This window comes from Pithys albifrons, chromosome 19 (genome assembly GCF_047495875.1).
Source record: "Pithys albifrons albifrons isolate INPA30051 chromosome 19, PitAlb_v1, whole genome shotgun sequence".
Lineage (NCBI taxonomy): Eukaryota > Metazoa > Chordata > Aves > Passeriformes > Thamnophilidae > Pithys > Pithys albifrons.
Genome location: NC_092476.1, coordinates 4,275,087 through 4,302,829, shown reverse-complemented (window position 1 = coordinate 4,302,829; position 27,743 = coordinate 4,275,087). Strand labels below are relative to the sequence as shown.

The 27,743-nt window shown below is 48.6% G+C and overlaps 4 protein-coding genes across 7 annotated transcripts; 2 read left to right on the top strand and 2 right to left on the bottom strand.

Moving 5' to 3' along the window:
• Window positions 1-149: 149 nt before the first annotated feature.
• Window positions 150-10,495, bottom strand: GPS1 (G protein pathway suppressor 1). 2 transcript variants are annotated; one of them, XM_071573564.1, is made up of 14 exons: window positions 10,420-10,495; window positions 7,949-8,041; window positions 6,663-6,844; window positions 5,719-5,883; window positions 5,419-5,554; window positions 5,189-5,266; window positions 4,774-4,834; window positions 4,291-4,376; window positions 3,742-3,836; window positions 3,071-3,176; window positions 2,642-2,722; window positions 2,377-2,514; window positions 2,013-2,147; window positions 150-1,389 (listed from the first exon to the last, which is right to left on the bottom strand). In XM_071573564.1, exons 1-14 carry the CDS (start codon window positions 10,435-10,437, stop codon window positions 1,315-1,317), a joined length of 1,449 nt encoding a protein of 482 aa, XP_071429665.1. In that variant the 5' UTR covers window positions 10,438-10,495; the 3' UTR covers window positions 150-1,314. The 2 variants fall into 2 exon arrangements, with proteins under 2 accessions (XP_071429665.1, XP_071429664.1); XM_071573563.1 differs by having other exon boundaries at window positions 10,405-10,471.
• On the top strand, window positions 10,492-18,457 carry RFNG (RFNG O-fucosylpeptide 3-beta-N-acetylglucosaminyltransferase). 2 transcript variants are annotated; one of them, XM_071573567.1, is made up of 8 exons: window positions 10,492-11,017; window positions 11,782-11,830; window positions 12,341-12,443; window positions 12,816-12,969; window positions 13,970-14,058; window positions 14,145-14,310; window positions 15,644-15,729; window positions 17,988-18,457. In XM_071573567.1, exons 1-8 carry the CDS (start codon window positions 10,673-10,675, stop codon window positions 18,007-18,009), a joined length of 1,014 nt encoding a protein of 337 aa, XP_071429668.1. In that variant the 5' UTR covers window positions 10,492-10,672; the 3' UTR covers window positions 18,010-18,457. The 2 variants fall into 2 exon arrangements, with proteins under 2 accessions (XP_071429668.1, XP_071429667.1); XM_071573566.1 differs by having other exon boundaries at window positions 15,954-18,457.
• Window positions 18,458-18,881: 424 nt separating this feature from the next.
• On the top strand, window positions 18,882-22,240 carry DCXR (dicarbonyl and L-xylulose reductase). The gene is made up of 8 exons (XM_071574003.1): window positions 18,882-18,991; window positions 19,065-19,162; window positions 19,255-19,409; window positions 20,620-20,662; window positions 20,964-21,063; window positions 21,215-21,279; window positions 21,372-21,489; window positions 21,950-22,240. The coding sequence occupies exons 1-8, from the start codon at window positions 18,934-18,936 to the stop codon at window positions 22,051-22,053; spliced, it is 741 nt and encodes a 246-aa protein (XP_071430104.1). The 5' UTR covers window positions 18,882-18,933; the 3' UTR covers window positions 22,054-22,240.
• Window positions 22,233-27,474, bottom strand: RAC3 (Rac family small GTPase 3). Of its 2 annotated transcripts, none has more exons than XM_071574005.1 (6): window positions 27,337-27,474; window positions 25,119-25,190; window positions 24,752-24,869; window positions 24,074-24,136; window positions 23,450-23,609; window positions 22,233-23,335 (listed from the first exon to the last, which is right to left on the bottom strand). In XM_071574005.1, exons 1-6 carry the CDS (start codon window positions 27,369-27,371, stop codon window positions 23,205-23,207), a joined length of 579 nt encoding a protein of 192 aa, XP_071430106.1. In that variant the 5' UTR covers window positions 27,372-27,474; the 3' UTR covers window positions 22,233-23,204. The 2 variants fall into 2 exon arrangements, with proteins under 2 accessions (XP_071430106.1, XP_071430105.1); XM_071574004.1 differs by having other exon boundaries at window positions 27,358-27,391.
• Between the last annotated feature and the right edge of the window lie 269 nt (window positions 27,475-27,743).

Genomic DNA, 27,743 nt, shown 5'->3' with positions numbered 1-27,743 from the left:
TCCTAACAGTTCATCCAAGCTACATCTCCAACCAGATCAGAAAGCAAAACACAGTGACCTACAAGACATCAGGAACCTTAGCCAAAATCAATGGCTTGAGAACAAATACCTAAACCCCAACTTTAACACAGGATGCCAAATACTCAAGAAGCTTTTTAATCCCACTGTTTAATGCACTAGATATAACAACTTCTTGAAAAAAACAAAGCATGAACACTTTAACAGTAACATCTGTAGTCACTTGCCAGACCAGCCAGGGCTGGATCAAAATTCTCAGCTAGCCTTATGGATTAGATGAATACAAGGCTGCAATGACTTCAGAAAATTCAGTTCGTAGCTCCTTTCATGAACACAGGACAAACACATGCACCTCCCCCTGGGCTGCCACCTCTAACCCCTTTATAAAAGGAAAAGCAGAATAAATGCACCTGGAGAGTGGGCACCCAGACTGACTGTTTTCAGTGCTTCCACAAGACTTGAGTGGTGTTCTATGGTGTTCATCCATACTACCTACCAGAAACAGGTGTTGCACATGTGGGGAAACCATCACACACTATGGCAGCAAGACTGGACAAGCAGCAAAATTTGCATGAAGTAGAGATTCACTGCTATGATAACACTGGACCCCGAAGGCAGGCCACACACAAATGGGAAACGCATCAGGAAACAGGTCTTTGAAAACAGAGACCAGAGAAAGAGAACCTGGATGCAGGTAAACATCAAACCCTAAAATAAAGGCCTGTGACTGAATGCATGGAAGCAATGCCATGTCTTGTGGTGCAGGTGAAAATTCACTAAGAGTTTCTCAAAGGAAATCTCTCCCATCAGAACTAGCTCAATAATTGAGAGCAATGCACTTGTAAGTTTATCTGGAAAACAGAAAGCTCAGCACTGCTCAAAATCAAGGCAATAGTTTCAGGCCAGCAAAATTCATCCTATATCACACCTGTCCATTCAACTAACTATTTTTGCAGCTTTGAAATAAGAAAACTAATAGCAGCTGAAAAACTCTCAACTCAGCATCTGTATGAATAACCTGACAGCTCTCTATGGAGTGGTGGAAGGAGAATGGAGGAAGATGTTCTACCAAAACTGAAATGATGACCCATGGCAGGGATGCTGCTTTTAGAAATAATTTCTTTTCAAGGAGAATTGAAGTTATGGAATATTCATATTATCCACCATCAGCCCTGACCCTCTCAATCTGAGCAAGAAGTGAGGGGACAGGGACACTTTGTGAATCTCAGCAGTTAGTAGGTGAGACACTGGGTACAGTCCTGAGGGACCACTTCTGTTGGTAGTGCACGAGGTTTTTCACATGTTGGTGCTCATCCTGGATTGGCTGTTTGCTGGAGTGAGCTCCCCTTGGCTACCTTCTCTTGGAGGAGACTGCAACAAAACCAAAACACATCCTAATCAGTGATGTGCAGCAGGGGGAGAGCATACCCTGAGTTCATAAATAATGATGGCTTTGTGTTTACAACTTCTACAGTTCACAAGAACTTTTCTAAGCCACTCGTATTTACTATGTACAAGGTACTGTTGGCCCCAGAAGTTTAATCCTATCTAGCATTTAGTTATCACAGGGATTAATATACTACGGCCTGTTCTCCCTAGGGGCATCCTTTTGGAACTGCAACCTCGAAGCAATGCTCTTAACAATATATTTGTTACTTTGTCTGCTACTAAAATGACTTGAAACAATCTTTGTTGATAAAAGATACGTCTATCAAGAATTAGACAAAAGGAATTAGTCAGAATTAAGCTAACCTTATAAACTTTGAAGGACATTCTGAGTTGTACAAAAGGTTAATGTACTGGCTAGAAACACTTGTTCCTTGTATATCTTTTTCTATATTTAGTATTTACTATTTTATGAATTTATCATGAACACAACAAATTCATTCCCCTCCCCAATCTTCAATTAATCAACTTTTATAATTTTAGTTACAAAATCCCCAAGCATTCAAACCTTAACACTGCCTCCAGGTCCCCTTTTGGCATGGCCATACCTTGACATGTATCTGGTTGCGCAGGACAGCGGCGCGCAGGATCATGGCCTTGGCACGGCGCTGGAACTCCTTCCCCATTAGTAAAGACTTCTCAAAAGTTGTGCTGCGCTGATCAACATCTCGAGCATAAAGAATCTGTAAGTAACACAGAGAACTGTACACAGGAGCTGTGGCAAGGTTCCCCAGCAGGAAGACCTGTTTGTACCAGAGAACAGCTCAGGCATTATGGAGCCTGAGGTCACACACAGCTCACCCCTGCTGAACACGCCAGTCACAGCACATGAATGCACCTTCCAAGTTCCCCAGGAATGGCGAGTTTCTGTAAAGCTGTTCAGTCTGTAATGTGTGGCTGAAATGCACTCACCTTACTGTGTGAGTCTATTCTGGCATTGATCAGTCCCTCCAGGATCAGCTGAGTGAGCTCATCTTCCAGAGCAGCCACTGTGGTGTTAAAAGCAGTGGCCATCTTGCGCATGTCTGCCGACACGTAGGGGCTGAAGTACTAAGAGAAGAAGAAAATACTCAGTTGCCAACTGTACTCTCTACTCTCTGAAAAACCAGGGGAAAAAAGCTGCAGACACAGCGTATCTCTCTGTTCATCTGCCAGTCAGGATGACAGGAACAATTACCTGGATAAGGGCACGATTTCGAATCTGGGTGTAAAGTGTCCTGACATGAGGTGCAAGGTACATATCCAGCAGCAGGTTGTCCTGTGCAAAACAATAAAACACATCAGAAGTTGAGAAGCAAACTGGAAAAATGTATCATTCCCATTTTCTGAAACATTTACGTGTACATACTTAAGGATATTATTCTACAGCAAGACAATACAATAAACCAAGAATGAATAAAAGAATTAGCAATATATTTAGAATCTTATAATTTCTCTCACCTTCTTATCAACAAACTGCTCCCAATTTCTATTCACCACGTCAGGAGACAGAAGACACAGAAGAGCTGAACACTTACTAGCAACTTTTAACAATTAGTGCTTCTCACCAAAGGCTAAGCAAAGGAAAGTTTTAGGGTCTGTTCTGCACTACTCTCCTGCAACTCACCTTCATCTCATCCAGCATCTTCAGGCATGAAGCGTATTTAGATTCATAAAACTTGAAGATGATGTCACGAACCTGTGGCTCCAGCTCCAGAAACAGTTTGAAGGAGCTACAGATAAAGATGGCAGCGATCAGAAAATACCCCATAACCTCATCACTCCAAGCTGCAAGGTTACAAACTTGCACTATCATTTGAAGATTCCAAGAATTTACTCTCTAATAGACCAGATAGCCCAATTTCAGCAGGGCTGGAAGCCCGGAACACAGAGAGAGGTAGCACAGATCAGAGCTGTGGTGAAGGAAGGCAAGAGACTTCTGACAAACTAAGTAGCAGAAGTGTTTGCCCACACAAACAAAAAAATATGTGGCAATAGGTCAAAATCAAGATACATCACCAGAAAACATATCTGATATGGACCACTGGTGGAGAAAAGACAAATGGGCTGTGCAGATGCTGGATCTGACCTGGGTTTACTATGAAAATTTTAGCTGTGATTAACCTTTGTGTTTTAGACAGTGAAGGGCCACTTAATGCTAAAGCCAAACTACAGCTCAGTGATTCTCTCTCTCCTGTATGAGAAAGCTATTACTGCTGCCAGAATCCTCTCTCAACCAAAGTCCCATGTCCCAGAAGACGTCCAGTACATACAAACATCACTCAAGGCACCACTCACCTACTGGAGATAACATTTCGTTGCAGTTCCTGACGGTCAAAGGTAGCGAGGGCACAGAGCCCACCATACACAGCCACATTGCTGGGAGATAACAGCTATGGGGAGAGGGAGAGACAGAGAGCTGTCACTGACTACCAAAATGGTGTAAGCTTGGCATTAAGTGCTCTACCCCAGGCCTTTCCTTCATGCAGTGATAAGATAGTCCTTGTCAAATGCAGTGGAACCACTCAGCTTGCTCCCAGGCACTCACCCAGTGTGTGGGGTGACAGGGCCTGAGCAGTGACACTGCTAAGAGAGCAGACACCAATTCCAACAGTTTTCTGACTGAGCTACACAAAATACAAATCTCACAGGTAATTCCTATGCAATCTAGAGTAAACATTTAAAGAACCCAAGAACAGAGACTTTTTTTAAAGAAACCAACCAACTTGCACCACCAAACTATATTGGAGTGCTGCAAGAACAACTACAATACCTGAATTTTACAACCTTATGGTTAGAAGAATTACATCCCTTCCAAGCCCTGCAGAGCTCCCTCTTGGTCCTCACCTCAGGGAAATCACAGTGATCAAATGATGCCAACAAGAAGCACTTTGCTGCCTGTTTGTACTTCCGGGCAGCTAGTTCAGCCAGGCCTAGGAACCAGAAAAAGTTAGTTCTTTGTTTATTATACAAATTAGGAGAAATTGCAAAATCTGGGCAGTAGGAGAGGCCCCCACATGGTTGCCAATGCCTTCACTACTGAAGTAAAATAAGATCCTCAGACTGTATCAAGCATCCCTTGAGCTACATTGACTCACACTGATATCCTCTCTGGAGAAACTCATGGAAAATAAAGAGAAGGCAAAAAACAGTCAGCAGTTCTATCTCATGAGGTTCATTAAATTTTGCACGTCTGGTGCAGAAATAAAAAGTCTGTCAAATCTGAGAGAAAAAAATAAGCCAAGCACACACTGTTGCCCAAGAACCTTATGGACAGATAACAAGCAGAAAGACAGGCAAACCATCCAGGAAGCTGAAGGACTCACTCACCTGCTGCACATTTCAGTTTTGTGAGAATTGCTTGTGTCTGGCTGTCTCTTTCTCCTCGTTGCTGAAGCAGAAAACAAAGCAGTAGTGAGCAAGCAGTACAAAAACTATTTTGCTTACAAGTGTCCTCAGGATATTTCATCCTAGTAATTAACTTGCAAATCTCCATGGCGAGATAACTTCATCTTATTTGTCTTGGGAAATACAGCAAGAACTGTATCCATTTTTACCATGAGTCAGACTTGGGACACATATCATGGGAGAAAAGCAACAATGAACTGAAAAGCAATAGTACTGCAGCTGAGGAGGAAGTCTTATATGGAATAAGTTGTAAAAGGCAAAAGAAAAAAATCACTTTACAAGTTTTGGAAACAGAAAACAAGGGAAAACTCATGCAAGTTAAAAAGCAGGAGCTTACTTCTGCAATTTCTGGTGTAGACTCAGCCTTGCTTACATAGCTCAGAACATGAGACCAATTCTGGAGGTAGACACTGACCTGTAGAGAGCAAGAAACAATGTGGGGTAGCCATGGATAAACAGCATTCCTCAGACAAGCCACATCACTGCAGACACAAGACCAAAGTACGGGGGGACTTTGCAGTAGGTATCAGAAAGACACCAAATACCTTTTCCTGCAAACCCTCCTACCTTGATGACATTGAGACACATGTTGATGACATGTTTAGCACTGGTGCAGTAATCCCGGGCTCGTGAGTAACACTTGAGAGCATTGCTGAGGTCCCCACAGTCCAGGTAATGATCACCTAAGTCATCATGGCCTCTCCTAGAGCACGGGAATTAAAAAAACAATGACCTGGGTGCTCAGAGAGGGACAAAGTCAGTTTGTTCCAAAAAACAAGTAACTCAACACACTGACCTAAGGCACTGAATGCCTTAGTTAACATCCTGTGTTAAGTGCATGGTCCAGCAAAGCCTTCTCCATCTCACCTGATACTTTCCTTGATGGAGTTCCCTTTGTAATTTTTCAGATCTGTGTCAAGTTTCTCCAGTTTAAGAAGTGCTTTTTTGCGTGTAGCTTCAACCCAAGCTGTGTCAAGAGGAGGGGGTTCAATTCCACTGTCAGGGACAGCATCAGGTGTATTCTGCAGTTCTCTGAAAGCATTGGAACAGGGCTATCAGGCTGCAAACTTTTCAAAACAGAGGTCTGCTAAGTGCCTGGCACTGATACCCTAACAAACAGTACAGCATACACAAAAGAGATCAAAGAGAAAATAAGGATAGTGGGGAAAAAAGACTGGTAGGATTTCCAGTGCAAACAGTAACATAAGCATCATGGTTGTTTACAAATACTTCTCAAAATTGTCCTATGATCTTAGGATGGAACATACTGCCACAGCATATGCCAAAGATTCCCAGGACAAAACAGACAAGAAATCATCACATAAGGCATAGCAACAAAAATAATGCAAAGCTGAGAAGTGTATATGGGTAAGTGAGGTGTCAAAGGCTATCCTTAACAGCAAACCTGTTGTTAGCAGGGGGAAAAGTGAAAAACAAACCAAAACAAGGCAAAGAGTTAAATTAGGTTTTAACTTATTAACACAAAAGCATCTAGAAGAGGTTTCATCACCATAATTTACCTAAGGAAAAACAACTATGTTCATTAATACTTTAAGCAGTGGCAAGGACTAAACGCACCTCAATATCTACCTGCAGTTTTTAAAACCCTAAGATTTCAGCATGAGACAATGTCTTCTGTTCTTTATCTTTTAAAAAAGCATGAGGACCTTAGGCCTGAACACACATTTCACTGCTATTAAATTCTAAGGGCAAAGACAATTTCCATAACGAACATGCAAAGTCTTCCACTGTGGCACATCAGTTTAAACTCTTTCAGGAAGTGTCCCCAGACTCCCATGACCTCTTAGTACCTGGTGGCTTCAGACAGCTTTCTGTGGATTTCTTCATACACATCAACATTGAAAGTTCTCTGGACAAATGACAGAGCCATCTTGAGAGCTTCCACCCTGAGCTGTGGGCAGTGCTCGGCGATGAACTGGAGCCGCTCGATGCGCATCAGCCCGCTGTAGCTGGAGGCGTACTGCTCCAAATCCTGCAACACAGCCCGGCCTCAGGGTGCGCTGGGCACAGCACGCGGCCATGCTCTGGCAGGGGCTGCTCTGGCAGGGGCTGCTCTGGGCACAGCAACGAGGCTGCTGCTCTGGCAGGGGCTGCTCTGGGCACAGCAACGAGGCTGCTGCTCTGGGCACAGCAACGCGGCCGCTGCTCTGGCAGGGGCTGCCCTGGCAGGGGCTGCTCTGGGCACAGCAACGAGGCCGCTGCTCTGGCAGGGGCTGCTCTGGCAGGGGCTGCTCTGGCAGGGGCTGCTCTGGGCACAGCAACGCGGCCACTGCTCTGGCAGGGGCTGCTCTGGCAGGGACTGCACTGGAACCTGCTGATCTGGGCACAGCAACGTGGCCGCTGCTCTGGCAGGGGCTGCACTGGCACCTGCTGCACTGGCAGGGGCTGCTCTGGGCACAGCAATGTCGCTGCTGCTCTGGCAGGGGCTGCTCTGACAGGGGCTGCTGTGGGCACAGCAATGTGGCTGCTGCTCTGGCAGGGGCTGCACTGGCACCTGCTGCTCTGGGCACACCAACGCGGCCGCTGCTCTGGCAGGGGCTGCACTGGCACCTGCTGCTCTGGCAGGGGCTGCACTGGGCACAGCAATGTGGCTGCTGCTCTGGCAGGGGCTGCTCTGGCAGGGGCTGCACTGGGCACAGCAATGTGGCTGCTGCTCTGGCAGGGGCTGCTCTGGCAGGGGCTGCACTGGGCACAGCAATGTGGCTGCTGCTCTGGCAGGGGCTGCTCTGGCAGGGGCTGCTCAGGGCCCAGCAACGCGGCCGCTGCTCTGGCAGGGGCTGCTCTGGCAGGGGCTGCACTGGCACTGCACAGGTTTGCCTGCACACCTCACCTCTTCAAGGAGGGCAATGTGCCTCAGACAAATAAAAAATCAGGTAAGATCACTAATGTCTGAAGAAAACAGACATGGACTAACTTCCCCAGAAATATGCAGTACATTACAATTTACCTTTTCTAAAGTTCAGTTGTCTGTTAAGACTAATCAGCTTTAACTTTTTTCCAAAGAGACTTTTTCCAAACCCTTAAAGGAAGAGGCCACACTCAACAAATGTCTCAGAGCCCTCAGCAGAGCACGTACCAGCGTGGGGTTCTCCACCACATAGTTGATATCGGGTGAATTTTGCTGATCTTCTTGTGGATCTACGTCAATCTGCATGGGCTCCACTGCACCCTAGACAGCAAAAGGAGGTCCAAAGTAGGTTATTACATTTCAGCAGAAAACAATTATGTGATTCAACATATTAAGGACTTGATTAAATATATGTTAAATTTTGAAAAGGGAAAAGCACTCCTCAGTCTTTCAATATCTTTAGGATTTTTGCTCAGTAACCCATTGGTCAGCATGGCTCAGCATTCACAGGAAACCCTTTATTTGGCTTGGTAGATTATCAAGCAAAAAAGTGAAGGGAGTCAATAAATCTGATTCTACAAAGTATCTCAGGTATGCATTCTGAATTCCAAGTAAAATTCCACTTCTCTTCCTTGAGCAAGAGCAGGCATAACAGTTCAAGAGTTCCAGAAAGTCAAAATGTACCAAAAAAAATCACCAGGACCTTTCAAAACTGCTTTAGTGCTTAAAAGTGATATTGTTGGGGGGAAAAAAGGCAGTAACTGTTACACTTTAAAAAGTATTTAAAAATGTAAAGACCAGAATGCAGACTGGAAAGGTGAGTTTCCAACACATACCGAGGAACAATTTGCCTGCACTGCAGAGATGTGCCTTCAGCTGAGCTGCCCTACTGCAGTTCCCCAGCCCAACTGCTTGGGTAGAGCCTCTTTCACAGAAACAACAGAATTGTGTTCCCCCAGTCCCTCCTGCTGTGAACAGCATGAGGACTCAGCAGGGCAGTGACCCCAGCACAGCACCAGCCCAGCCCCTGCATGTCTGGCCCAGGTAAGAGCAGCTGCCCACAAACTGCACTGCTCTGGTGGCAGAAAACCTTCTCCTACTTAAAGTACACTGAACATTTCTCCAAGGAATTACCCATTTACACTGAGGAAAACCAAGCTGAATGTCTTATAAAGTGCTGATTTTGTGCAGATATTACATAAGCAACACTTGATTTGGTGTAAATTGCACAGGTGGATCCCAGAAAAGACAGAAATGCTGGTCACCTTCTCCCCATCAACACCGAATTACTCTCACTTTTTTATTGATTTTACTGTCTATGAAGAAATCAAAAAGGAGGTTTTTGGATTGGGTTGATAGTTTCTTTATTTAGGGGGTTTTCTGTGAGAAGGAACATGGCAGATCCAGATTTCCTAACTCTAGAAATTACACCCACAGTCTGTTTACTCTTTCACAAACTGGTACATACTAAATACACACATATCTCAACACTGATGTGAAATCACCCAAAATCTGAAGTAAAAGCAAGTCAACCACATAAATGTTTGTTTCCTACTGTAATTTTTCCATTAAGGAAAGGGAGAGAGGGTGCAAAGAAGAGTTTGGCTGTCCAAATCACCACTCAGGAAAACTGTGCATAAAAACAGGTCACATATGCTGAGACCATCACCTTTTCCATTTTTATCAACCTTATCTCTTTGCTTATATCATAAAACTAAGCACCAGGGTTACTTTGTTCAGGCTGTGTTTGCCTACCATAGTAAAAACCTCATTGCAGACTCCTTAGAACCAGCACTACAAAACTAAGGGCAATTCCAGCTGCTGAAACAGAACCCTTTGTGTCCTGCTGTGCTGGGGGGCCACACTCCACAGTGCTCTCTTAGCTCCCAGACAAGGGAAACCACAAGTGGGCTGGAAGTCCCAGCAGGACAAGCAAACTCAAGACATTTTCAAGCTCTTTATTTTGGAAAAAAGACACAAGGTTGGTTTAAGAACTACTCGCGGAGCAAATAAAATAACCATCATTCCCCGAGACTTCCTGAGCCCAAACGGGTGCGCTGCTGAAGGCACCTCGGCAGAAACCGGCCCTGGAGCCGAAGTCTCCTGCTGTGCTCGGGAGGAGGAGGAGGAGGAGTGCCTGCTGCTGGAGGGGGGTTCGGTACCGACCCGGGCAGGGCTGGAGGCTGAACTGTCCCTCATCCCGTCCCTCACTCTCGACAGGCCCGTGCCGTGATAGAGAACTTGCTACTGCCAAACCCGCAAAGGCTCGCCTGTGTCGGCACCGTGTCCGCGACTCCCTCGGGGCTCCCGCGGCCCGGCCCTGCCCTGCCCTGCGGACTCAGTTCCTGCTCACGGGCCGCCTCCCCGAGCCCCCTGCCCGAGCCCCTGCCCTGCCCTGCCCGCGGCACCGAGCGGGGAACGCCGCGGGGGCCGATGGCGCTCGGCTGAGCGCCGCTCGTCGCGAACGGCGGCGGAAGCGACACAGCCGGACCCGACAGAAGGGCGAGAGCCGGCCCAGGGCCAGCCGACAGCGCTCCGTTCCCGCGGAGCCCACGGGGAGGGCCACACCGCGCCCGCGGCGGCCGCGGCCGGGCCGGCGTGCCGGGCCCCGCGCGGGGGGCACGCGGGGTGCTGCGGGGCCAGGCGGGCCGGGGCCGGGACCGGGGGCGCGGCCGCCCCGTTACCTGCAAGTTAAAGACCTGGACGGGCAGCGGCATCCTCCCCTCGGCCGCCGCTTCCGGCTCCCGCCCCGCTCCACTTCCGCTTCCGCTTCCGCGCCGCTGCCGGGCCGCGACCGACAGGTGAAGTCCTTAAAGGGGCCGCGGCCCCCTCGGCCCCGCTCGGCCCCGCGGCTGCGGCGGCCTCCGGGAACTCCCTCCGCGGGGCCGGCGCCACGTCCCGGAGCGCGAGCCCGGCCGGCCGCGGGGCCATGAGTGCCCGCGGGGCTGCAGCATGAGCGGCCCGTGCCTGGGGCTGCGCAGGGCCGGGGTGCTGCTGTCCCTGGGCGCCGCCGCGCTGCTGCTGCTGCTGCTGCCGCGGGGACAGCGCCCCGCCGGGCCCGGGCCGGGGTCCGCAGCGGCGCCGGGCTCTGCCGGGCCCGCGGCGGGGTCCGCAGCGGCGCCGGGCGCTGCCGGCCCGCAGCCTGCGCGGAGGGGCCGCCCCGGGGCTGCCGCGGGCGCCGCCAGGGACGCGCTGGAGCTCAAGGACATCTTCATTGCGGTGAAGACCACGAGGAAGTACCACAGGAGCCGGCTGGACCTGCTCCTCCAGACCTGGATCTCGCAGGCGAAGGGACAGGTGAGGCCTCTCGGCCGGCGGGGAGCCCGGCCCGGCGTGTCCCGGCGCAGCCGCTGCGCTTTCTCACCGGGGTTTTTCTTGCGCGTTAAAAGTAGATTTCCTTTTAAAACTGAGGAAGGTCATCTTATCTGAACAGTTCCTATGCACATGGCTCCAAAAGAGAGCTTGTTGATTAAGCTCCTTAGCTGCGGGCCGGGATCTGTGGTCCAAGCAGACATAATTTGCACGATTGTGAAAGAACCCTTGTGCTGATGCATCTAAGCTGACATTTTGGACCACGGAATTCAGACACAAGTTTTTCTACAGAACAACATAAAACTTGTTCATGTGTTTCGGAATTCCAGCCCATTCAAGCATAATGAGACGATTTTGTCCAGCAGTTGGGACGGGACAGTGTTGCCACTTCCCACTCTGACTTGCATTCTTTCCTGTTAACCTGCTTGATGGTTGTGGATGGCTCCGAGCCAGAAAGAGAAGGCAGTACCAACAAAAGACCAAAGTAATTTCTATCTGGAAATCAGTTATCTGTACTCTGAGATGAGAAAACTGTAGGATGCTGTATTGAAATTACACTCTTCTGGCTTGCAATGAAAAAACTTAATTAAGGCAGGGATTGAAGTTGCTGGAGCTGTCTCCCTCACTCTTGGCTACTGTGAAGCAAACTAAGACAGACAAAACGTTCCAAATTCTGACTGCAACTGAACAAATGTTAAATTAGTTTCTGAAGTTCTGAAATGTGGCCATACCATTTTTGTCTCTCATAGACATTTATATTCACGGACTGGGAGGATCGGGAGCTGCGCCTGAAGGCAGGTGAGCTGTGGAGCAGACGTGCATGCTGTCTCTTGTAACTGAGTTTTGTTTCTTTCATACTTTTCCTAGAAGTCCTTATTTCATGCTGTGCAAGCAATTAGAGAAGTAAGATGGAGAAAACAGAGAAAACTTCTCTCTGCTTGCCACCTGGACAAGATGCCTGGAACATCCTGAGTACTGGGTTCACCTTTGCACCCGCTTTCTTCTTGTCAGAAAGCTTAAGTCTATGCAGCCCAATGTTACACTAGGTATTTCCTTTGCACACAGTCTTGTGGCACTCTTCATATACCCTCACTCATTTTTAGGCACTCACTCAATTTTGTGCCCTCTGCAGCTTGCATGGCAGATGCACAGCCTGTGAGCTCTGCCTGTCCAGCAGTTTGCTCTCCATGTGTGCACCATATGCACCTCAGATGTACAGGATTAGTGCCAAATGTGCACTTCTTTTGTAGTCGTTTTTGGACTACACGTGTTTCTCAAACCTGAAAGGGCTGGTCTTTGATTTTTCAGGGGATCATATGATCAACACCAACTGTTCTGCTGTCCATACTCGGCAAGCTCTCTGCTGCAAGATGTCTGTGGAATATGATAAATTCTTGGAATCTGGGCAAAAGTAGGTGAAACACATTGTTCTGATTGACTTTGTTTCTTCTCGTTCTGTGTTCAAAGGAAACTCAAGTAACCATCTCTGTTCCAGTAAGGAACTCAGTCTTAGCTAAAATGTGAGGATGAGTGCAGGGAAGGGAGCACAGCATGAAGCACTGCTTATAAACAAGCATCATCTGAAACATGGAAAGTATTATGATCTGAATGGGGTTATTCGTTTCAGCATCTACAGAATTAGCATCTGTGGGTGTTTTCAGCTTTCCAAATCTGTAATTTGGGGCAATAAATACTTCTTGCTCCAGGCCTGAAAGACTGAGGCTCAGTTGTAAACCTGCAACTCATTTCTTTGTCCCTGTAACTTACTGTGTTTTGTTTGAAGATGGTTTTGCCATGTGGATGATGACAACTACGTGAACCCTCGGACTCTCCTGCATCTCCTGTCTGCCTTCTCACACAGCCAGGATGTGTATGTGGGGCGGCCGAGTCTGGACCACCCCATCGAGGCAGCTGACCATGTCCAAAGTGATGGAGCAGTAAGCAAACTACAGTTTGTCTGAGAGATGTTCCGACTTCCTAAGACTTTAAAACCTTGACAGTTCATAGGAGTCCCCTGTAACAGCAAGCAATTTAATCTGCAAGAAAAGAACCTGGCACTAAGCCATTTTCAGAGGCAGGGCTGGTGGGTCAATGGAACCTTCACTCTGACATGTGTGTAGGTACAGTGGAGTTTATCTCCGGCGTGGGTGGTTGTTTCTGTTCCTTTATTGGTGTGTGTTGAGATATCCCTCACACCTTTGCTTTTCCTTTTGGTTATGAGAGCAGTGTTCCTTGTTTTAGGGCTTGGGAGTTTGAGTTGGAGTTCAGGAGTTTTGTTCTTTTGAATGCAGTATCACATTGTCATCATCTTGAACCAACTTCAGATGGGTGACAAAGGCTTTCTCAATAAATAACGTTTTTCCAGTACCAAGTGGTTACTAGTCTCCAAGAACTGGAGGCAAACATATCTCAATCACATAGATACATGTGCTAAAGGACAAGTCCTAACCAGGTCACCTGTATTGAAAGGTCTAAAGATACATCATTCCACTGGCCAGAAGGTCAGTTATAAAATAACTTCTTAGGGAAGGCTGCACAACAAAATAGTCTCCTTGCACTTGGAGCCAGGTGTATTGGACCACCTTTGATATCCTCAGGAGCACTGAGCTGGCTGTGACCCTTGGCTAGAATGACCAGGAGACAGATGCAATTGGGTAGGAGTGGGACTATAGTTTTCCATTGCATGTGTGCTACCTCCCTTATGCTAATTTGATGGTTCACATGCTGTCTGTTCCAGAATAGAGTTTCATTTGAGAGAAGAACTAGGTAGGCTTTCAGCAGCCTAAAGAAATAGGGATTCATATGTAGCCTTGTTCTGACTCAAGCGCAGTGACTCAAGTCATACCCAGTAGAACCTCAAGTTCCCTTCTCTGCACAGCCAAAAGGAAAAGGCTGATTATCAGTAACTACTGCGTGTTTTTTCTTGTTACTCTTCAGAAGACAACCGTGAAATTCTGGTTTGCCACAGGTGGAGCAGGGTTCTGTATCAGCAGAGGTCTTGCCTTGAAGATGAGTCCCTGGGCCAGGTGAGCACTGTTCCTAACTGAGCTTCACTGATACGAGTTTGACAGGCTTTATAACACGTTTCCTCATCTCCCACACTGTCTCACAGCCTGGGCAACTTCATCAGTACTGCAGAAAGGGTGCGTCTTCCTGACGACTGCACCATTGGCTACATTATTGAAGGGCTGCTGGAGGTAAAGCTGCTTCACAGCCCGTTGTTCCATTCCCACCTGGAAAATCTGCAGAGACTACAAGGAGAGTCTGTGCTGCAGCAGGTAGGGCTATGCCTCATGTTCTGTTCTGAGAATTACACCTCAGTCTGATCAGAAAGAGTACTCTGCAGAGACATAGCACTCTTCAGCAAAGAAGGATGTCTACAGACTCAGTCAGAGCTGTGTCCTGCCCAATTCCTTCATTTAGGTGAAAAGCACATTTCCACCCTGGCCAACAAGGCCATATGGCTGTACCATCCTTTGGGGGCACGTTCTTTTACATGAAGCCTAAATAGAGTACTCCCCATCTCCTTCTAAGCCCTGACTTTCTGTTAGTGGCAGTAGCAGCAAGTCTAGAAAGAGGCAATACTTAATTTGCTCAATAGTCTTCCTGGTTTTGCCTTACAAAGTCTCAGTCTTAATTCATGCAGTTCAAAAAGGCAGCTATAGCAAGTACTTCTTCAATAGCTAAGACAGTTAAATATTTGATCATTTTTAAGAATAATTTGTCTGAATCTCAAAAAACTTAATGTTTCTTAGGAAAAATCAAATAGTCTTTTAATTGCTGGGATACAGTTTTCCTCCTTGGCAGCAGATGGAGCCACAAGGCCATCCAGCAGCTTTGCCTGCCTCGCATTGCTTGGCACCATGAGAGACTGGGAGTGCTTTTTTGCCCCTGCAAGCTGCTTGGTTATGCTTTCCTTCCAGCAGAAATGTGCACTTGGGGCCACATTCCTCCATGATGTAATCTCCTCCATGCTAGTAAGTTTGACTGTAGGCTGAATACTCTGTTTTGTTGGTGATCACTGGTTCCCTGAGATGGTAACAGCTAACCTAAAATCTGGGAAATGTACAATTAGAAAAAGAAAAACCATATAAGTCTTCTTGTACCGGGCACCTGAAAATTTCTTAATACCATGCTTGTGTGAAAGAATAGCACTGAACTGAGGTTCCAGAGACCTGAATTTTGTTCCAGGTTTGTCACATGACAGTCCTCCGCATACTATTTCACATGCAAATGTTTCCATTTTCCCTCTGTGCTAAAACATTGCTACTGCAGACTTCAGGCAATGTCTGGTGAGGTTGAACATGTGTTATTTAGTGAAGGTACAGACAGGAGCAGGATTAATGTCCCTACAAAGCTTAAAATTGGAACTTGTCCTTCAGGGCAATGCAACTTTCAGATGCTCTGTGTAGTCTCCCACATTGCCTGTAGTGCTGGTCAGTGCCAACATTGCTTATGTCACAGCTAACCACTGTCCTCCAAATGTGATCCAGAGTCAGGTTAATCAGCATCCTTAGAGACTGTCTTGGTACCTCGCTAATAATCCTGCCACCTCCACTCTGGTTTTCTGTATTAGTGTTACCATTTCTGCATATTTATTTGTTTTTGCAGGTAACCTTGAGTTATGGGGACCCTGAGAACAAACACAATGTCGTGAGTGTGGGAGGAGTGTTTGGCCTTCAGCAAGATCCAACCCGGTGAGTGTCCACTTCCAAAACAAGATTTCCCTACTTTGTTCATATTTATCATCTGTAACATGATCAAACCCACTAGTGGGGTTATTTTCTCATGTCAGCTCACGGTGCTGTCTTAAAAGCAAGTAGACCCACCCTCTCTGCTCCATCAGACTGCTGTGCATTCAGTGCTAGTATGTTCCATGTATGGCGAATTCCAGTCTAATAGTCTTTTTTTTCCCCCATAGATTTAAATCTGTCCATTGTCTGCTTTATCCAGACACTATTTGGTGCCCTGCTAAGAAGATGTCATAATTCTTGACCAGCCACCGACACCTGTATATTACCTAGTTTGCATAAGGCAGGAGTTGTGGTGGACGTTTTGGTGGTTTTATTCTTCTGGGAGACAACCAGTGTTATCTACAAAGGAGGTAGACAGACTCTTTCAAAAAGCAATAAGATGTGGTTTGTTCAGCTGCAGCATGGAACATTCCAAGAAGAATCTCTGTTCCTTTGTCCAGTGGTTCTTTGTAAGATGACCACAGTGTGTACAAGCCACTTTACATTTCATCTGATGTCATGTGAACCTGTGCTTGGGCACAGCTGAGGCAAATGCATTACTGGGAGGAGTCTGTTCTTACTGCCCTTAGGGGCTTTTAGAAGCCATTGTCTTGAAGCTGGAGTGCTAGAGCAGACTGTAGTCCCCATGGTGACAAGAAAGGGGAAGTTTTTGCTCATCTTCCTTGGGATCAGAATTATTTAAGAACTTCTGTGGCCGGCCAGATTAAAACTCCACCTGTGGGCCAGAATAGGGTCTGTTCTTAAATATAGAAATCGTGGAATCATTAGAGTAAACAGGGCTGAAAGCCTTTGTCATGAGAAAACCCTGTGTAAGGGTAAGCTTGCTCAGGACTGGATAAGAGTTGCTTACAGTGCACATTCTCCCCTGTTGTCCGTGTGTACCTCCCGTGGAGGTGATTGTCAGACCTGGTTCACCTGCCAAGTGAACTGCAGTGGTTGATGATTGTGATGGGGGTCTGCCAGGTCCGAGACTATTCCCTTGACATTTGATACTGAAAAAATATTTGCCAGACAAGATAGTAATCATTTCTGCCACTTTGGCCATAGTTGGTCACGTGAGCTGGCACAGCTTGGGCTGCCAAAGCATGCCCTGTTTCTGAAGCTGTCTGAGGAAGGAGGAGTGCTTGGTAGCTGGAGTGTGCTGAGGAAGGTCTTGATGGTATCATTTGAGGACTTTTAATTGTATGACCATGGGTACTCCACTTCAGCTTCTTCAGATAATTCTCCAGTTCCTGTAATTAGATCAAGATCAGTGCTTATTTTTATTCCTTAATGTTTTGATAAATAGTTCATGCAGTCACTCAAAGGAGCACATCATGAATGTGCTCATTCACACAGAGGCAGAAGTTCAGTGCTGTAGCAGTATCATCTGCTGCTGTTTTTTAAAGAAAGTAAAACAGTTTTGAAAGTGGAAGGAATGGGGCTTCATATGTTTACTTTGCTTTTAGCCCAGACTTTGGCCATGTGCAATCCCCATGTGACCCGAAGAACAGAATAAAAAATGATGTTGCAAACCCACAGTTCACTGTTTCAAACTCTTCAAAAAATACCTGCTGGTTTACTGCTAGAATCTGAGGCCAAATTAAGGGAGGAATAATGATATTACATTTTATGTTCTGGAACTAGGATTACCAGCCAGAATGTGGACCTAGCAGAATTTTCAGATTTCTGAGCAGCTGTGCTCAGCTGTACTGTGGGCATTAGCTGGTTAAAAATGCCTGCAGTGTGTTCTAGGATGCCACTTAGCAAAGGCGTCAGCCTTCTGAAACACACTGTTTCCTACATTCTGCTTTTAATACAAAACTCAGCATTTACCTCAGTCCACTGTCCTCTTTGCATGATTTTCATTCTACTGAGGAGCAAACAACCTGACTACTACTTGTTACAGTCCTGCAGTTCATTCTTCTATTTCTCCTTTCTCTTGTGTGTCCTAAGGTGACTGAGGTATGGGAATAAGAACACTGTAGTGCAGCCAGCACAGTGGCTGTTCCATAACGGGCTGTCAGTGTTACAGGTGTGCCTGGCACAGAAAACACAGGGAGACTTGCAGAATAGTAGGTTCTGCCTCTTTATTACATCTTCTGCTGACTAGAAGTGAGGCACTCTGTGGTTTAATGATTTGTCATTAATAGCTCTGGAGATTCTGGGTGTCTTTATAATTTTTTAAAAAAACTTGCTAAGTTCATGTTTTTAACCTGTAGCAGAAAACTGAAAACTTCATGAACTCTTGAGGCAATTTTATCTTCAAGCACTGATTCTGAACTCTTCTGTTGGAGCTTTTCTTCCCCTTCTACTGGAAGCAGCCTCTTGTAAGATAACACAGACAGCATGGACTGGGCAGCAATGCTATGGGAAAATGCAGTTAAAAAATTACAATACTTCATACTGATGGCAGCAAAACTAAGTAGAAGTTTCACAGTGTGGTCACTGGTCACCCTAAACTAAGTGTGCCAAAGAGGTGGTGCTCTCAAACAGGGAGGATGTCTTTGGAACTTAGAAAGGACCATGTTCGCCTGCAAGGCAGTAGGAACTGTCTGGCGTGTTCAGGCTCCTTCCATCGTTTCTTAAGAATACAGCAAGCTGTGTGGATCTAGGAGGATGCAGCTTTTTAATCAAACTACTTTTTCATACATAAAATGACTCTACAAAATAAATATTTAACTATGTCAAAGCCTGTGTTTTGTCATGTTTCTTCATCTGTGTTCTATGCCAAAAATGGACCACAAACCCTGTGTCAGGCTCAGATGGTGCCAATGGCCAAAAAGCATGTGAGACAGATGACTTGGATGTGTGGGAGAACAAATATGGATGAGGAGAATCCTCGCAGATGATAACTAACAAGAGTCAAAGAACTGAGATAAGCAGGACATTAATTGTTGTCAGGTTCATCAGCAACTTCCCCTGGCTGGTCTGTTTCATCAGCCACTAAAAAGCCTGGGGTTCGCTGTGGTCACGCAAGGCATTTTAGTGAGACTCAGTCAAGAAACCAGCTCTGCGTGCCTGTCTCGTGGTGGGTGAGCCCGGAGCCGGCCCCGCGCTGCGCCCGGCCCGGACAGCGGGACAGACCCCGCGGCCCGCCCCGGTCCCTCGGGCCGCCCGCGCCGGGCCCCGCCTCGCCCTCGCAGCCGCCCCGCCCGCAGCGCAGCAATGGAGGTGCAGCCCGGCTTCGGCGGCCGGCGGGCCCTGGTCACCGGGGCCGGCAAAGGTGGCCGGGGGTCGGGCCGGGGCCGGGGGCCGGGGCTGGGGCCAGGGCGGGTGTGACGCCGTTGTCCCCGCAGGGATCGGGCGCGCCGTGGCCGTGGCGCTGAGCAGGGCCGGGGCCCGCGTGACCGCGTTGAGCCGAACGGCGGCGGATCTGGAGAGCCTCGCTCGGGAGGTACCGGCCACCGACCCCCTCCCGGATAACCCCCCGGGATAAACCCCCGGCTCCCCCGCGGCCTCCCTGCCTCACGGCCGCCCTCGCCGCAGTGCCCGGGCATCGAGCCGCTCTGCCTGGACCTGGCGGACTGGGACGCCACGGAGGCGGCGGTGGGCGCGGCGGGGCCCTTCGAGCTGCTGGTGAACAACGCGGCGGTGGCGGAGCTGCAGCCCTTCCTGGGGGTGTCGCGGGAGGCTCTGCAGCGGTGAGTGCCCGGCCCGGCCACTCCGGCGGGGCCTCGGGGCCGGCTCTGCCGCGCTAAGGCTTCGCAAAGCTGTGAACATCAAAAGCGGTAACAGAACCTTTTAGAAATGGTGTCTTGAGAGGGGAAGCAGCTAGGAAAAAAAAAGGACAGCGGCTGGTGCACAGACACCAGACAGGCTGACATGCACACTTTTAGAAATGCCAAATATTGGTTCGTTGTTCCTGCGTATGTCCTTTTTCTTTACTGTCTTTTCATCCCTTACCTAATCACCTTTCCCCGCCTGTAGACAGCAAAAGGAAACCATGCACTGGGTATGACACCTGTTTTGCAGTAGCCAGAACCTGCAGTGTCACCTCCAGAATGGTGGGTGCACCACCAACCCACAGGCACGGGAAGAGGGTGCCTTTGCTGCTTATCACACTGAGAGCTTCCAGGCTGGTTCCAACTCGGCCTTGGTTAAATTGAAAGGCAGTTGTCACTAAGACAATCCAGAAATAGAGAAGACAAAGCCAGGTAAGGGAGCATAAAACAGTCAAAGTGGGAAATGGAATTTGGTTACTACAATAGCACATCTGTTTTTCTCTGAAAAGCTCCATAGTCTGGCTGGGAGTGAGCTTGAGGATACACACTATGGTGAGTCCACATCCTTCTGAGAAGATGGGTCATGTTTTGTCCCTATGTTAAAAATATCTGTTAAGGGCCTATAATAAAGGATTCATTTGTGACTAGAACATAAAATGTATGGATTCTACTAAGAACATTCTGCAGAACTGGCAGGTAGAAGCCTGACCAAGGAAGGACGATGTGGCAAACAGAAGAAATGCTGCCTCTACCCACCTTACAGCAGATTTGCTTTTTAAAGCTGTGTGAAGGATTTGCTTGACCTGAGTCGTCACTGGCTGAGGCCCAGGGTTCAGTGTTTAAACTTTTACAGAGGAACTTCCTTAGGCTGATGAAGGGCAGAGTCCTGAGGGAAACTGCCATTGCACAACTGCAGCTCCCCCCGCCTGTGGCTGCAGGACTGTTCCCTGCTGAGAGCACACCTGGCCATCCTGGCTCCTTCCACAGCTTGGCACTTCTGTCCATGTCTTAAGAGTATCACCAGTGTTTCCAAGAGACCACCAGCACTTGTCCTCTGCTGCCTCTCAAAACAGCTGTCTGGCCTGGCCTACAACCACTCTTTTAACTTCCAAATTTCATTTATTTGTAGGTCTCTTGATGTGAATTTTGGGGCTGTGCTTCATGTTTCCCAGGTGAGGAAAAATTGTCCCTGAAGCTGTCTCCAGAATAGCAGTGGTTGTTGTACATAGCAGAGGTACATGTCCACTGTGAGGGCCAAAGGGACTGCAGTCCTGCCACACTGGCAGCCTGTAAATGCAGCCCCTTCATGCTTTGACTCTCCTGTAAGCGGGAGGCAGTGAGGACTTCCTTCCTCCAGATGCTTTTGCTCTTTTGGCTACCATAATAGCCCTGCAAGATTCCTACGCAGTGAAATAATTTCTCAGGTTAAGATCCTGGCACTCCTTTTTTTGTTACCTCTCCTTCCCCTCCCAGATAGTTGCTCGGCAGATGATTGCACAGGGGGTGCCAGGGGCTATTGTGAATGTGTCCAGCCAGGCCTCACAGCGGGCCCTGAGGGATCACGCCGTGTACTGTGAGTATGTGCATCCTCAGCAGTGCCCCTCTTGTTTTGGCCAGCTGGAGACCCACAGCCACCAAGCTGCCAGTTCTGGGCAGCACAGTGCCCCTGGGTGTTCTGGACCAGGTGCTATGCACTTAAAACACCTCCCATTTTTCCCTTATAGGTTCCACAAAAAGTGCTTTGGATATGCTGAGCAAGGTAATGGCAATGGAACTTGGACCCCACAAGGTAAGTCTGTGAGAGAAAGAAAAGTGAAAACTGAACCTGAGCGTTTCCTCCCAGAGGAGCCTGCTTAGATTGTTTGTTGCTCCTGGTCCCAGATTAGGGTGAACACTGTGAACCCCACTGTGGTTATGACTGACATGGGGAGAATTAACTGGAGTGACCCTCAGAAATCTGCTGCCATGATTAATCGGATTCCCCTGGGAAAGTTTGCAGGTCAGTGGTTAGGTCTGTTCCCACACTGGGTTCTCTTCTTGCCTCCGAGCCTGCCTTCCCCCTGACAAAACAGCCAGAGGCACCTTGCTGCTTTTCTGGGCAGTCACAGCTGTGCTGAATGGCTTTTAGCTGAATTCCTGAAGTATTTGTTGAACACAGGGTGAGAATCAGCCTTCTCTGCCCCTCTTCTACAGCCTCCTCATCTTGGGACAAGGGAAATGAACCTTGTTGTTCATAGATCTGACTAGGTGTTTGCTGTGAACTAAGCATCACTTGATCACAAGGACTTTTTAATGTCCACCCCTCAGCTACACTGCTGAAAACTGCATCAAGCACAGTTTGGAGGCAGAAATACTTCCCTGCTCTACTTACATGTAGAGGTCAAAGGCAACTCTTTGGGTGCTTGTTTTTCTGGTACAATTTGAGGTATGCATCAGATGTTCTCTGTATTTGATTGCAGAGGTGGATGATGTGGTGAACAGCATTCTCTTCCTGTTGAGTGACAAGAGTGCTATGACAACTGGCAGCTCACTGATGGTTGACGGGGGCTTTCTTGTCTCCTAAGATGGTGCCTCCATTTCACTGCTGGCCTTAATTTTCATACTGGTACTGCACAGATGTAAAGTGGATGTAAACAACAACACAGACACAGTCTTGCTGGAGGGGCAGCAGTGCTGGACCCTGTATGAGAAGTGAGGCAGAAAATATCCTTTGGAAGGCTGCTGTATAATAAAGCTCACATACACCGTCATGGAGAATGTTTATTGCACCAAATAAGGTCTTATCTTGTCACTCTACATGATGATTAAAAATTGGACCTCTCTTCCAACCCTGTTCCCCCCCCACAACCCTTCAGAAGCTTTCCCTGTTCCATCCAAATCCATAGAGCCTGTCTGCACTTTCAGTGGGAAGGGAAAGAAGTTAGCAGACTCTTCATTGCTTCCTTTGCTGTCTTTAGTAGAAAAAAATAAAATAGAGGCAATAACCCCAGCCCTGCTCTGCAGAGACTGGATTTTGGGGGGAGGCCCTGCTAAACACTGCTGGGGGGGAGCAGCACCACTGTCCTATGGTGTGCACACACAAAAAGGCAAATGCATTGATTGCACAGAGCTGTTTCACTCACAGAGTTTGGCTAGTACCCAATAAAGCACCTAATGATTAGTTCTTCAGCTTCTCGTTTACTTCAACCCCTTTCATGGCTGGTTATGATTTTTTTAACAGTCTTAGGCGTGTTCTGCAAGAGCACCACTTTGTTAACTGTTAGCCACATCAGGCTGGGCAAGGAGACCCTACCACCCTCCCAGCTGCTCTTGTCTCTCAGCACCATTGAAATCAGCTCCCTCCTCACTCCCATCAGGATCTTCACCACCTGTTTCACATGCAGGTTTAAAACAGGTGTTTCCAGGACAGGACAGATGTCTCAGCCCTTTAAGCTTAGAGTTCAGGAGAGCCAAAACAGCCTGTTGTTGCCCGAAGGAGCTACCTTGCCTTCCCCGTTGTATCTCCCCTGGGGGCTTTGCAGCCCCCAGCTGGTCTCCTGCCCCCACTGCCCCTTCACATCAACACTGACGTTAAATCAAAGAGACATTTAAAAAACACTGACTTCGTACATGATGAAGGGCCCTACATATCCCAGCCCCCTCCAGAAACACCCAGCTAATACGCAATCTGTCAGAGGACGACAGCATGCTGAGCCAGCACTGAGGCCACAGCCCTCAAAACACGGTGCACTTTTTGCCAGGCTTCTTCACGGGCGGTGGGCACAGCACAGCCCGGATGGCTTCATCAAACACCGTCTTCAAGCCCCGCTGTGTGAGGGCAGAGCACTCAAGGTACTTTACCGATCCTGGGGAAAGAGAGCTCCAGTTCAACCACTCCAGTTCTACCACCACGTGCCATCCCTCACCACCCCCCTCACAGAGCCCAGTGCCACGGAGATCTGCCAGCACAGGAGACTCACCAATCTCCCGAGCCATGGCCAAGCCTTGGGGGTAGGTGATGGGGGCCAGTTTCTTATCACGTAACCTTTCAATGGTGTCCTTATCATCCCTCAAGTCCAGCTTGGTGCCCACCAGGATAATAGGTGTATTTGGGCAATGGTGTCGGACCTCAGGGTACCACTGAAACAGAGAGACATGATAAGAAAACTAGCTACAGCACTGGCCACAACCATGAGGATGTGTGTTCCTACTGTTGGGAACAAGGGGTTTACTACTAGTGAGCAAGGTGACAACACCTGAACAGGATACTGCTGCCTACAGTCTGAGTATGCTCTGCAGAAAGAGACTGGTGCAGATGCAGTAATGAACACCCCAATTACAATTGTGCCAGTCAGCTCTGCACACTGAGATTGCCTTAACTGCATTTTAGTTTCTAGAACATCCCTCAAGATGAAGATTCAAAGAGGCAATAACTTAGCCAAAGGATAAAAAGCAGGCCCTGCTTAAAATCTGGAGATCACGACCTTCCCTTGCCAAGACATGACTGCTTGAAATTTTGGGCTTGTAGGTGTGGTGCTGGGTGGGGCAGGGGACCTCACTGGTTCTTCCCTTTCACTTTTTCACCCAGGAGGAGAATACTTTACCTTAGCTCTGACATTCTCAAAGGAGGCTGGACTCACAAGGGAGAAGCAGATCAAGAAAACATCCTGTGCAAAAACAAGAAGGTCAGCTGTGCAGAAAGAAACAGCTAAAGAGAATGGAGGGAGGGTGGAGAGGGATCCAGAGAGAGGACAACCTCCTCTCCCAAGCAAGGATGGTGGCTTTAAGAAATTAAGGGCATTAAACCAAAAAGGAAAGGAATGGACCTTGAGTGTATGACTACATCCTTTTTCACAATGCTCTGCATGTTAAAAGCCTACAGCCACAAACTTCTTCATAGTGCTAAGGGCTTCACTCTGGCAGTGCTGCCACTGTAGGAACTGCCACAGCCAGGAAAATACTCCTAGTGCAGCACAGTGGTGAGCCATCCTGCCAGGGCAGAAGGCGAACATGGAACTGGCTCAGCTGCACAGCAGCCCCATACCATTCTTTTCACCTGAGCCTTCCTGGGGCACCTGTAACTGTTCAAAGATCACTGCAGGAACTAGAACAGGACAACCTCTTCTGAGAAAATCAGTCATGATACTTCTTAAACAACCAGAATTATGGGTGCAGCCGCAGCAACTTAGACTTTCCTCAACAAAAAGAAGCATGCCTGTTCTTGGAAGCCTCCCTGTCTCCGAGAGCGAGTGGTCACAAGGCAGTCCAAGCCCAGCACTCACCGTCTGTGGATAGGAAAGAGGGCGCAGTCGGTCATAGTCCTCTTGCCCTGCTGTATCCCAGAGGCCCAGGTTCACTGGCTTTCCATCTACCATCACATTGGCAGAATAGTTATCGAACCTGCCAAGGAGGAGTCCCCATCAGTGACAATTTTGTGGTGACCTTCACATCGCTATATGAAATCCAAGAGGGCATGAATCAGGAAAGGTTACTGTGGCACAGTTTCAGTGGGGACAGTCTGCCCTCCTCACACAACACAGCATCACCACAGTCTGATCTGAGACAGCCACCTCCTCACCTACAAAACCAACTTTTACACAAACATGCATACAGATCGAAGAGCAACTGAAGTCCAGGGTCATTACTCACACAGTGGGGATGTATTCTCCAGGAAAGGCATTTGTGGTGTAACTGATCAGCAAGCAGGTCTTCCCTACGGCTCTGCAGAGGATAAGAGTGAGGAGCATAATAAAGAAGGGTACAGCAGGGAGCACTGAGGCAGCAAAACTCACCCTTCCCTGCACCGCCTCCAACACACAACCTCAGGGAAAGTTACTGTGTGAGAAAGCAAACCTGCAGCAGGCTGGAATTCCCCATCTGTCAGGGACCAGGCACGAATATTCAACATGCACCCTGTTCCTGAGCACTGACTAACCCTGCTCTCTCCCATTCAGTTTCCCCACCCATTCAGCCTCAGTAAGACAGCAGGCAAAATAGAGTTGATCCAAGAACCAACAGGAGAAATAAATTAGGGCTGTGTGCTGGGCTCAAGAGATCCATAATAGTCTAGCAAAATGGGTAAAAAGGTGAAAAAATATGCAACACCACAGAACTCTACAAGGTCCTCAGGTACAGGAATTCAGTATCAATAAATACAACAGGGAAAAAATAAGCATCCATGTACAAAAATTAACTTTAAAATTGACCACTATCAGTTTGGAAAAAGATCAGTGTAGAAGGGTGAAATATCAGGTCAGGGCATTGCTGAAGGCTGGTGGGACTAACAAGGGCCAGGCCTGGCTGTCAAGAGTGTATGCACACAGACTTTAGCCAGCCCTGTAGATTTCCTAAGAGAAAGCTTTGTTGTAAGAACAGAGGAGTACCAGCAGCGTGAGCACCTTCTTTATCACTGAGAAAGTTGTGAATTGCAGACAACCTTTGAGAAAAAGAGATTGTGAGTGCCAGTTGCAGGGAAAGCTAGCTGTGAGGTGCCTGAGTGAAGCTGAATAGCCAGCAGGGTGCATATGCCCTACCCAATTCTGTAACCTGAGTAACTAAGGGAAGATTTCAGGAGTAAGGGAGAGACTCTAAGGGAGAGCCACAGTCTCCTGGATGCACCAGGATGACAGAAAGCACAGAGAGAACCACTACTACAGCTTTTTCTCTGGATTAGGTCCCCTTGATCAGAGAATAGGGAGGTTGTGTAAGGAACCACTACACTGACAGTCCTGACTTCCTCCTGAACTGGTTGACCTTTCTCCCACCAAACAGGGAAGCTCATAATTCACAAAAACCCACACATATCTATGATTATTGTGTTTTGGTATCTGATGTCATTTAGTCTGCACTGTCAATTTGGTTTTAAATCCAAGAGAGCAAACCTTCAGCTGAAGTCCATTTACAACATCCTGTGCTCCCAGTTGTTTCTCTCCCCTCCACAATAAGGCTGTGCTGTTTTGGTGGTTGGCTTTCTCCTGCTCCCCTCTTTGGCCCCCACAGACTGGAACCTGAAAGGCTTCACCCCAAAGGCATATTTGGGGCAGTGACATGCATGGGAAAGGGGAAAGGCCAGTCCCTGCCTAACAGCAGTTCACACTTAGGTCTCAGTATCTCAACTCAGTGCTTGCTCTGTTGTGATCAGAAAAGCAAACTGGAATTGTGAGGAAAAATATGCAGGATGAGCTAGGAAAGTTACAAAGCACCATAAATCTAGTGTGTGCCTGCAGCTTACACACAGATGCATTCTCAAGAAAAGGCATTCAGGAACAGCCCAAAGAAAAGAGCAAAAAGGGTGACAAGGGGCATAAGATGAAATCAGAAAAAGCAACACGTTTCACCTCGGAACAAACAACAAAAGGATATATGAAAGAAACCTGCAAACATCCAGATTTTCAGGAGGACTCTGTGACGAATCAAACATGTGGAATGAAAAACAGCGGAATACAGGCGCCTAAAACAACGAGAAGCCAGTGTTTGCTACCCGGGCAGCACGATGGGGCTGGGCAGCGCCTCGGGACCGAGACTCAAGTTCATCGGGGCAGGGGCGCGGGGGCCGCAGCAAGGCCCGATGGCCCGCCGGGAAACAGCGGCGGCCCGGCCCGGCCCGGCCCGGCCCGGCCCGGCCCCCGCGGCCCTCACAGCCCCAGCCGGACCTGGGGCCATCCAGGCCGGGTCGGTTCTCGCCGCCCGACGCGGGGCCTCCCTCCGGAGGAGCGGCTGTGCCGGGCCGCGGGGCGGGGCTGCGGCCGGCCGGGCCTGCCTGCCTGCCTGCTTCCCTCCCTCCCTCTCTGCTTCCCTCCCTCCCTGCCTGCTTCCCTCCGCGCCGCCGGGCTGCGGGCCCGGCCGAGGCGGACCCGCCCGCACTCACCCGTCGCCCACCACAACACACTTGATCGCCTGCATCTGCCCGCGATGGCGGCGCCGCGACTGCGCCGCAGGGACGGCCCGCGGGGCGGGACCGAGCCGAGCCGAGCCGAGCCGGGCCGGGCGGAGCCGAGCCGAGCCGAGCCGAGCCGCCCCCGCCCCTCCCGCCGGCCCCGCCCCCCGGGATGCGCGGGGACCGCACCCACCCCGGGAGCCGCGGGCTAAAGAAGGAAGCTTTAAAAGCTGGGCACCGTGTAGGTACAGATTTCACTGTCGACCACCAGAGCTGAGGCAGGAAGACGCCTTTTGGCTTCTCCCACCTCGAAGAGGTGCCCACTGTAGTGGCCCGGTCTCAAAACAACAGGCTTTGCTTTTCCCTTACCTGGGGGCTGCAGTGCTGCCCCAGCAGCC

Bases quoted from the DNA above. Each gene is read 5' to 3' on its own strand.
- GPS1 (XM_071573563.1), bottom strand. From the start codon at position 10,437: ATGCCGCTGCCCGTCCAGGTCTTTAACTTGCAG. The intron at 8,042-10,404 runs GTAACGGGGCGG...TTTGCTGTCTAG, and splicing joins TCCAGGTCTTTAACTTGCAG to GGTGCAGTGGAGCCCATGCA. The intron at 5,884-6,662 runs GTACTAAGAGGT...CAATGCTTTCAG, and splicing joins AAGCTGTCTGAAGCCACCAG to AGAACTGCAGAATACACCTG.
- RFNG (XM_071573566.1), top strand. From the start codon at position 10,673: ATGAGCGGCCCGTGCCTGGGGCTGCGCAGGGCCGGGGTGCTGCTGTCC. The intron at 12,444-12,815 runs GTAGGTGAAACA...TTTTGTTTGAAG, and splicing joins TTCTTGGAATCTGGGCAAAA to ATGGTTTTGCCATGTGGATG. The intron at 12,970-13,969 runs GTAAGCAAACTA...GTTACTCTTCAG, and splicing joins ATGTCCAAAGTGATGGAGCA to AAGACAACCGTGAAATTCTG.
- DCXR (XM_071574003.1), top strand. From the start codon at position 18,934: ATGGAGGTGCAGCCCGGCTTCGGCGGCCGGCGGGCCCTGGTCACCGGG. The intron at 18,992-19,064 runs GTGGCCGGGGGT...TTGTCCCCGCAG, and splicing joins GGTCACCGGGGCCGGCAAAG to GGATCGGGCGCGCCGTGGCC. The intron at 19,410-20,619 runs GTGAGTGCCCGG...ATTTATTTGTAG, and splicing joins TCGCGGGAGGCTCTGCAGCG to GTCTCTTGATGTGAATTTTG.
- RAC3 (XM_071574005.1), bottom strand. From the start codon at position 27,371: ATGCAGGCGATCAAGTGTGTTGTGGTGGGCGACGG. The intron at 25,191-27,336 runs GTGAGTGCGGGC...TATCCTCTGCAG, and splicing joins TGTGTTGTGGTGGGCGACGG to AGCCGTAGGGAAGACCTGCT. The intron at 23,610-24,073 runs GTAAAGTATTCT...TCTCTGTTTCAG, and splicing joins TTGAGAATGTCAGAGCTAAG to TGGTACCCTGAGGTCCGACA.